The sequence below is a fragment of the Rhinopithecus bieti genome, unplaced genomic scaffold (assembly GCF_001698545.2).
Source record: "Rhinopithecus bieti isolate Rb0 unplaced genomic scaffold, ASM169854v2 scaffold_1014, whole genome shotgun sequence".
Lineage (NCBI taxonomy): Eukaryota > Metazoa > Chordata > Mammalia > Primates > Cercopithecidae > Rhinopithecus > Rhinopithecus bieti.
In genome coordinates, this window is record NW_016803499.1 from 2,267,489 (window position 1) to 2,277,615 (window position 10,127).

General features: G+C 48.7%; 1 protein-coding gene across 1 annotated transcript in view; it reads right to left on the reverse strand.

Moving 5' to 3' along the window:
- Positions 1–6,562: 6,562 nt before the first annotated feature.
- CPT1A (carnitine palmitoyltransferase 1A) overlaps positions 6,563–10,127 on the reverse strand; it is an 87,187-nt gene continuing 83,622 nt past the window's right edge. The window contains exons 17-19 of the mRNA XM_017885941.1: positions 9,270–9,383; positions 8,612–8,704; positions 6,563–6,781 (exon numbers count right to left, since the gene is read on the reverse strand). Of these exons, the coding sequence (XP_017741430.1) occupies positions 6,695–6,781; positions 8,612–8,704; positions 9,270–9,383 (294 nt within the window). The 3' untranslated portion in view covers positions 6,563–6,694. The remainder of the gene's footprint in view (positions 6,782–8,611; positions 8,705–9,269; positions 9,384–10,127) is intronic.

The following is a 10,127-nucleotide window of genomic DNA, read 5'->3' on the forward strand; positions in this document are numbered from 1 at the left end:
GGGGGCGGGGGGGGCGGGGGCAGGAACCTTGGGGGAGGGGAAGAGGCGCCCGGGGAGTGGGCGGGGCCTGGGAGTGGGGCGGAGTCGAGGTGGGGCGGTAAAGGCGGGGCCAGGGAGGATGGTGGGCGTGGTGTGGGGGTGGGCAGAGAAAGAATCGCGCGGGGCGGGGCCTGGACTGCGGCGGTTGCCAGAGCGGGTCAGGGGAGGCACTCCCAGGGCTCAGCCAATCCGGGCTCAGGTGGGGAAACTGAGGACCCCATCGACTCGGGCAGCGCGAAGTGGGACTGCCTAGCTTGACTTCTGACTTTGGGCTTCAAATATATTTTTCTGGCCAGGCGTGGTTGCTCACGCCTGTAGTTCCAGCACGTTGGGAGGCTGGGGCAGGCGGATTACTTGAGGTCAGGAGTTCAAGACCAGCCTGGGCAACATGGTGAAACCCCGTCTCTACTAAAAATACAAAAATTAGGTGGACGTGGTGGCACGCGCCTGTCATCCCAGCTACTTGGTAGACTGAGGCAGAAGAATCACTTGAGCCCGGGAGATGGAGGTTGCAGTGAGCCAAGATCCCACCACTGCACTCCAGCCTGTGCCACAGAGCTAGACTCCAACTCAAACAAAACAAAGCAAAGCAAAGCAAAACAAAACAAAATAAATACAATAAAATAAAAAAGTAAAATTTTCACTACAGTCGAACTCTCAGGACAGATCCCGGCCAGGAACGCTGCGGGTGGACAGAGGGTAGGGGCTTACACTGCACGTTCGCAGCCTCGCTTCCACTCCCGATCCTTGCTGAGGCAGCTTACAGGTGCAACTGATGGAGTTGGTCACAAAATAGAAGTCGCAAATACGGCCGGGCGTGTTGGTTCTCCTCTGTAATCCCAGCATTCAGGAGGCTGAGGTGGGTGGATCACCTGAAGTCAGGAGTTCAAGACCAGCCTGGCCAACATATATAGTCTCTACTAAAAAATACAAAAACTAGCTGGGTGTGGTGGCGCACGCCTGTAGTCCCAGCTACGCAGAAGGCTGAGGCTTGAACCTGGGAGATGGGGGTTGCAGTGAGCTGAGATTGTGCCACTGCACTCCAGTCTGGGGAACAGAGCAAGGCTCCCTCTCAAAAAAAAAAAAAAAAAAAAGTCACAAATACAATGAAAGTCTCAAATTTTGGGTGGGGAATGAACTATTTCATCTTTAAGGAGTCAATAGATATCACTGTTTAATCAAGAAAAGAGGTGAAAGTTTAGTTCAAGTGATGGTGGAAACTGCAAAGGGCGTAGAAGGACTGGCAGGAGTGGGTGCTGGGGAGACAGCCTCAGGTACTGTCTACTCAGGCACTGTTTCAGTAAAAATAAAGAATGTAAAACATCAGCTTTCTAATCTCACTTTTAAAACTTAAATACTTTTCTAAGTTTTTAAAGGGTAGTACCCAAGGCACAGCAATACCACGTACTGTTTAGCTGTACATTTAACATTCAAAAATCAAGAAAATTTTGCCCGGGGCTGGGCATGGTGGCTCATGCCTGTAAACCCAGCACTGTGGGAGGCTGAGACGGGCGGATCACCTGAGGTCAGGAGTTTGAGACCAGCCTGGTCAACTTGGGTTTTTAGTAGAGAAACCCCATCTCTACTAAAAGTACAAAAGTTAGCTGGGCATGATGGCACACACTTGTAATCCCAGCTACTCGGGAGGCCGAGGCAGGAGAATTGCTTGAACCCAGGAGGCGGAGGTTGCAGTGAGCCAAGATTGCACCATTGTACTCCAGCCTGGGCAAAAAGAGCGAAAGTCCGTCTCAAAACAAGCAAACAACAACAACAACGAACACTCACAAAAGCAGAAAAAAAAATAATAAAAATAATAAATCGAAGAGCCCAAGAATTACACATAGCTTGAGTAGCCCAAGCAAGAGAGCAACCCACAAGGCTGCAGCATTCATTCATTTACTAATCAGAATCAGATATCTACTGAATAGCATCATGCCAGGCATACACAGCCACCTGTGGGAGTCGCCCACGGGTTGCAACGAGCCTGGAGGCTCTGCACCTGCTATTCCTAGACACTTGCTGCCCTGCTGCACTGGCCAGGCTGGCTCCGTCAAGTCTCTCAGGTCTCAGCTCAACCCCACTGTAAGTGGGTCACCCTCCCTGCCAGCTACCACCCCCTCCCGATGACCCTCTTAGTTGCCTCAGAACACTTAAGATCCTTCAACCAGTTGGCTTGTTCTCTTTTTCCCACCCAAATCTCATCTTGAATTGTAATCCCTCAGTGTCAAAGGAGGGACCTGGTGGGAGGTGATTGGATTATGGAGGTGGTTTCCCCCATGCTGTTCTTGTAATAAGGAGTGAGTTCTCACAAGATCTGATGGTTTAAAAGTGTTCGGCACTTCCCCCTCACTCTCTCTCCTCTGCTGCTGGGTAGGAGGTTTCTTGCTTCCCCTTCGCCTTCTGCAGTGATTGTAAGTGTCCTGAGGCCTCCATAGCCATGCTGAACTATGAGTCAATTGACTGTCTTTTCTTTATACTTACCCAGTCTCAAGAAGTTCTTTACAGCAATGTGAAAATGGACTAATGAGACAGCCAGAACCTGGTGGTGTCACTGCTGTCTCCCCAGTGTCTAGAACAGGGGCTGATATGGTTTGGATGTGTGTCCCCACCCAAATCTCACGTTCAGTGGTAATCTCTAATGTTGGAGGTGGGGCCTGGTGGGAAGTGACTGGATCATGGCCACGTGTTTCTCATGAATGGCAACATCCCTCTTGCTACTGACCTCACCATAGAGTGTGTGAGTTCCTGTGAGATCTGGTTATTTGCAAGTGTGTAAGAGAGCACCTCCTCTCTGTCTCCTTTTGCCATGTGGAATGCCTGCTCCCCCTTTGCCTTGCACCATGAGTAAAAAGCTGCTTGAGGCCTCCCCAGAAGCAGATGCCTCCATGCTTCCTGTACAGCTTGCAGAACTGAGAGCCAACTAAACCTCTTATAAATTACCCAGTCTCAGCTATTTCTTTATAGCAATGTGAGAATGGCCTACTTCAGGTGCTCAAGAAAAACAGAACAATGGAATTCTCGCATTCCTTTAACGTATTTATTGAGCATCTACTATGTATCAGGCACTGTTCTCAGCATTGAGGCAAAGGAATGGATGAATAAATGCACAGCAAGTGAAAATCAACAGGCTTTTCTTTCCAGCCCAGCACATGAACTTGGTGATGTCTGTCTACTCCAAGGCCTTGTTTCCATATGCTCAGACTTTCTACTTTGTCTCAAGTATCTGAACCTGATCCTTGACTTATAATCCTCTTAATTAATATAACAAAAGAGACAGAAGCAAATCTTGTAGTAGACGGGGGTTAATGTTTTATTAATGATAACCTACATTCACACTGCATTTCTAAGATTTACATCCAAAGAGCATATTGTATTTACATGCACCGGTCAGTCCAAGATAACAAATTCAAACCATGGCTGTGTTAAGACAATGGTTTGTTCCCAATTAAATTAAATAGATAATACTCTTAGCAACCTCCTTGGACATGTACAATAAGACCCCTCTTCCTCCCCTCAAGGAATATAAAATTGCATTGATAACTGCACTGATGAGCAACAATGACATTTGAAACATTTAAAACCTGAGAGAGAAACTCAAATATGTTTAAGCACTCACATGTCTACACTCAAATTCCCATGTGAACTGTACGGTAATACAGATTGCTCAGTGGTCAACAGTGCATGATCTAGCTGGCTCTGATAGGGACTGACACCGGCTGCCGGCTTTTGACGGAAGCACTCTTCTTGCCGAGGGCAGAGGGAGTTACATCCCCTCAGCCTGCTTGACTCGTACACCACAGACAATCAGGGACTTTTGTTGTTTTGTTTTTGTTTTTGTTTTGATGGAGTCTCTGCCGCCCAGGCTGGAGTGCAGTGGTGTGATCTTGTTGGCTCACTGCAAGCTCCGCCTCCCGGGTTCACGCCATTCTCCTGTCTCAGCCTCCCGAGTAGCTGGGACTACAGGCGCCCACCACCGCGCCCGGCTAATTTTTTGTATTTTTAGTAGAGACGGGGTTTCACCGTGTTAGCCAGGATGGTCTGGATCTCCTGATCTCGTGATCTGCCCACCTCGGCCTCCCAAAGTGCTGGGATTACAGGCATGAGCCACCGTGCCTGGCTGCTTTTTTTTTTTTTTTAGGAGGAAAAGAATCTTTGGCCCATAAAGGTGATGTTTTTACATCACAAAGTATACATACATGAAATATGCATGTGGGCCAGGCACGGTGGTTCACGCCCGTAATCCCAGCACTTTGGGAGGCTGAGGCGGGTGGATCACCTGATGTCAGGAGTTCAAGACCAGCCTGACCAATATGATGAAACCCCATCTCTACTAAAAATACAAAAATTAGCCAGGCGTGGTGGCGGGCACCTGTAATCCCGGCTATTTGGGAGGCTGAGACAGGAGAATCGCTTGAACCTGTGACGTGGAGGCTGCAGTAAGCTGAGATCGTACCATTGCACTCCAGCCTGGGCAACAAGAGCAAAACTCCATCTTAAAAAAAAAAAAAAAAGCATGTGCTCTCCAGCAAGCACCTTCCATCGACTCCAACAGTTGAGCCGTCGCTGTTGTACTGTCGGGGTGCAGGACTCTGAAGGAGTCAGTCCCAACTAGAACCAAGTGGTCAAATAAATGAATACACAATTTAAAACAATGGACAGCTAAGCTTGTCATGACAGCCAGTGGGAATTTCATTCCATGAGGCTTCATTTTTGCATTAAATACTCAAGATGACTCAGTGCATAATTGCTTTGTGGTCCATTAGACGCTTTCGTGAAGGCACTCCTATCTGAAGGACAGGCTGGGTGAACCTAGCACCGTCACTCAAGACACCTTGGCCGGTCACCAAGGTGGGCTGGCATACTGTCTCCATCACCCTCCTGCGAGTCTTCCCCCTCACCGGGTGGGAGGAGAAGGTCATCCCTTGGGGTCGTGGAGCTGCTTTCTCCTCACCACGGTGGGCTGCCCTCCCCTTCCTCACTTGCTGGTCCCCACTCCATGGCCAATGCCCTGCCTTCCTTGCTGTCACTCTAGGGAAGAGATCCCCCTGAGGCACGCGTCATGTTTTATTCTTTTTTTTTTTTTTTTTTTTTTTTTTTGAGACGGAGTCTCGCTCTGTCGCCCAGGCTGGAGCGCAGTGGCCGGATCTCAGCTCACTGCAAGCTCCGCCTCCTGGGTTTACGCCATTCTCCTGCCTCAGCCTCCCGAGTAGCTGGGACTACAGGCACCAGCTACCTCGCCCGGCTAGCTTTTTGTATTTTTTAGTAGAGATGGGGTTTCACCGTGTTAGCCAGGATGGTCTCAATCTCCTGACCTCATGATCCGCCCACCTCGGCCTCCCAAAAAGTGCTGGGATTACAGGCTTGAGCCACCGCGCCCGGCCCATGTTTTATTCTTGAGTGAATTATCTGACCATCACGGCCCTTGCTCCCCTTTTATGACAAGTGCCTGTTATTTCTTTTTTTTTTTGAGCTGGAGTCTCGCTCTGTCGCCCGGGCTGGATTGCAGTGGCCGGATCTCAGCTCACTGCAAGCTCCGCCCCCCGGGTTTACGCCATTCTCCTGCCTCAGCCTCCCGAGTAGCTGGGACTACAGGCGCCCGCCACCTCGCCCGGCTCGTTTTTTGTATTTTTTTAGTAGAGACGGGGTTTCACCGTGTTAGCCAGGATGGTCTCGATCTCCTGACCTCGTGATCCGCCTGTCTCGGCCTCCCAAAGTGCTGGGATTACAGGCTTGAGCCTCCGCGCCCGGCCATGCCTGTTATTTCTTTTGTTGCTTATGATGACAACAAGGCAGTCCCGGGAGCGGAGTGTGGCACAGCTGCCCTTGGGAAGGAACTGGTCTTTCTGAGGGGTAGGGGCTGGTGGGGTGTAGCAAATGCTTATGTAGGGTTATCCATACTCGGTCAATTGTGAAGGGAAAAGTATAGCCACAATTCCGACCAAAGACTCCACAAAATAAATCTTTCACTCCATCTCCCTTACGTTTAGGGCCTTTCATTTTTAAGGCACTGGGTTGTGAAGACACGAAGACATACAAGCTCAGTAAAACTAAAGACGTTGCATGCTGCCTGCTTCAAATGTGGAGAGGCAAACACAGGCAACTGGACCAGACGGGAACAGTTACCCACGGCGACAAAAGCAGGTCTCCAAAGCACAGCATTTTGGTTAGTGCATTCCAGATGTGTTAGCTATGACTGTGGACACCACCAGCTTGAATAACACATTTTTCTTTTAACAAAACGAAAGTTACCCTGCTTGGATGACGCTAGATGCCCTTAAGCACTAGGCCTTCGGTTGCCACTGAGAAAGCACACCATTTCCATTCCAATGTGTGTGAAGCCACAACCCTACTAATTCCTTCATTAACTCAACACGATTTGCATCCCTTAATAAACACAAGCCCATCTGGAGACTTCAGCGGAGACTTTATCAAATGTCCCCCCAAGGGAAGGCAAGTCTGGAAGTAGTGGGGTTACGCTTCACAGGGGTAGAGATACTGTTTTAGGAAAACAAAAACACCCAAATTTTCTGGAAGGAAAACTTCTGAGTTTTTTTCAGAGCAATGTTTCATCCCGAACTAAGATCAGGATTAATGCCTATTTTTCATTTGGTTTGCATCAGGAGAGCTCGTTTTCCTTCCCAGCAGCTCCGTGTAATTACTTTTTGGAATTAGAACTGAGACCAAACAAAGTGATGATGTCAAACATTGCTTCTTTCAGGTGCTTTCCAAAGCGATGAGAATCCTTTCATGTCAAAACAAAAACCAAAACGTATTAAAACGTGGCCATCCCCATATTTCAAGCTTTTTCATTTGCAATCTGACCCAACGTTTAATTTAAATTCCTTTCTGCCAGTTCTTTAAGATCTGACCAATGTCTTAAAGCTTAACGGAGACATTCCGGAGAAATGCTGAGGGTAAAGAGATGACAGCTGATGTGTTTGTGCGGGTGTGTTGTCGATCCAAGCCTCTGCCTAATGCCAATGCATTTATCCCACGAAAAACACAGTGACCATCCTGAGTGTGATGGCTCATGCCTGTAATCCCAGCACTTTCGAAAGCGGAGGCAGGAGGATCGCTTGAGCCCAGGAGTTCAAGACCAGCCTGGGCAACATGGTGAAACCACGTTTCTACAAAAAATACAAAAAGCAGCCAGGTGTGGTGGCACTCCCCTATAGTCCCAGCTATTCAGGAGGCTGAGGTAGGAGGATCCCCTGAGCCCAAGAGGCTGAAGTTGCAGTGAGCCGAGATCACACCACTGCACTCTAGCCTGGGTGGCAGAGTGAGACCCTGTCTAAAACAAACAACAAAAGAAAAGCGCGATGAACAAGTGAACCCCAGCTTCCTCTGTTAATGGCGACGGTGGCATGGGTTGCCAGGCCATGTACAACAAGGAAAGCAGAATATAAATAAGGGCAATGTGCCATGCTAGGGAGGAGGTCCCTTGATCCATCCACAGAGGAAGCCGGGGGTCCCCTGCTCTGTACGCAGATTTCTTAGTGTGTACCCATTATTCTTAGTTCACCTTCCAAGTGCTAAAGAGTCTGAAAGTTACAGCAGCACCCCAACGTTAAGCTTCAAAACCACTGCTGCCAACAGAGGTAAACATGTTAAACCAAATTAGATATATTTCCTTTTTCTTTTTTTCTGAGATGGGTCTCACTCCATCACCCAGGCTGCAGTGCGGTGGCATGATCCTGGCTCACAACAACCTCCACCTCCCAGGTTCAAGTGATTCTCCTGCCTCAGCCTCCTGAGTAGCTGGGATCACAGGCGTGCGCCACCACACTGGCTAAGTTTTGTATTTTTAGTAGAGGCGGGGTTTCACCACATTGGCCAGATTGGTTTCGAACTCCTCACCTCAAGTGATTGGCCCGCCTCCGCCTCCCAAAGTGCTGGGATTACAGGTATGAGCCACCGTGCCCAGCTGAGATACATTTCTTTAAAACTAGGTAAAGAGAATTTTGGAATTCACTTATGGCTGGGCACAGTGGCTGAAGCCTATAATCCCAACACTGGGATGCTGAGGTAAGAGGATCGTGTGATCCCAGGAGTTCGAGACTAGCCTGGGAAACATGGGGACACCCTGTCTGTACAAAAAAATTTTTAATTAAAAAAATTTAGGCCAGGCATGGTGGCTCATGCCTGTAATCCCAGCACTTTGGGAGGCCAAGGCAAGTGGATCATCTGAGGTAAGGAGTTCGAGACCAGCCTGCCCAACATGGTGAAACCCCGTCTCTACTAAAAATAGAAAAAAATTAGCTGGGCGTGGTGGTGGGCGCCTGTAGTGCCACCTACTCGGGAGGCTGAGGCAGGAGAATCACTTGAACCCAGGAGACAGAGGTTGCAGTGAGCCAAGATCTCGCCCCTGCACTCCAGCCTGGGCGACAGAGTAAGACTGTGTCTCCAAAAAAAAACAACATTTAAAAAAGAAGTCCATTTATGTGAAAATGCCCAAAACAAGTAAAACAGGCAGTTGAATTGAATTTTCTGTCAAATTAAAGATGTGTTCCCTTAAAAAGAATAACGTAAAAATACCCCATCTTCAGGAAAAGGAACTTCTTTTCATACGTACCGTCTCAGGGCAAGAGAACTTGGAAGAAATGTGGAAATTGATGAGGTTCTCTCCCACAAGGATGTACGACACACCATAGCCATCGTCAGCAACCTGGAGGACAAGGGAATTTGAATTTGTTGCTGGGAAATGAGACAGCATGAAAAAGGGACTTTCTAATGTTCTAAATGCAACACTGGCTGGGCTCGGTAGCTCCTCCTTGTAATCTCAGCACTTTGAGAGGCTGAGGCAGGCAGGTCACTCGAGCCCAGGGGTTCGAGACCAGCCTGGACAACATTGTGAAACCCTGTCTCTACAAAAAACAACAACAACAACAAAAATAGCTGGGCATGGTGGCATGCATCTGTAGTCCCAGCTACTCAGGAGGCAGAGGTGGGAGGATCACCTGAGATGGGGGAGGTTCAGGCTGCCATGAGCCATGACCATGCTTACTGCACTCCAGTCTGGGTGACAGAGCGAGACCTTGTCTCAAAAAAATAAATAAATAAATAAGTGCAAGACTGCCAAGGACATCCACAGCAACGATCAGCAGTAATTCCTCTACGGCGGTAGAACTGCAAGGTAACAGGGGCACCCAGCCGGGAGATGGGCCCATCACACCCCATTACCCATCCCATCGCCACGCCCCACTGTGCCTCGCCCAGCCCACTTCACTCACCGGTCCAAATCCCCCTCCGCTGGACACGTACTCTGGGTTATTCTCCAGGTCAAACAGCTCCACTTGCTGCGGAGGGGTCTGGCTTGTTGATAATCTCCAAGGCTCAGATAAAACCTATTGAGTGAAACAGCGAAATGTTCCAATGACACTTTTACTAATCCCCTCCTCTACCGGCCCTCAGGAGTCCTTGGGAAGACAAGAAAAGCCTGGCTTGGTCTTTTGATTATTCCAGACACCACAAGTCTGTGTCTCCGAAGGCCTCGCTGGCTTGGACAGTGTATCTGCAGAGAGGAAGTGGGGTGGGTGGGACCCCCGGACTAGGGCAGGGAGTGGGGGGCATACCAGCCAATAGCACCTCAGACAGTGAAGGTAACAGATATATGGAGTATGATTCGGAACGGGGACAGAGGTGTCAGACTTGTACCAACTCTCATGAGCCAGCTGCCAAATTTTCAGAGAATTTTCAAGCTGGCTGTTAAATACAGCCACTATTAAAAATTAAATTTGCCAGGCACAATGGTTCATGTCTGTAATCCCAGCACTTTGGGAGGCCGAGGTGGGTGGACTGCCTGAGCTCAGGAGTTCGAGACCAGCCTGGGCAACACGGTGAAACCCCGTCTCTACTAAAGTATTAAAAAAAAAAAAAAAAAAAAATTAGCCAGGTGTGGCAATGTGTGCCTGCAATTCCAGCTACTCGTGAGGTTGAGGCAGGAGAATAGCTTGAACCCAGGAGGCAGAGGTTTCAGTGAGCCAAGATGGTGCCACTGCACTCCAGCCTAGGTGACAGAGTGAGACTCCATCTCCAAAAATAAAAAATAAAATAAATAAATAAATAAATAAATAAATAAAATTTAAATT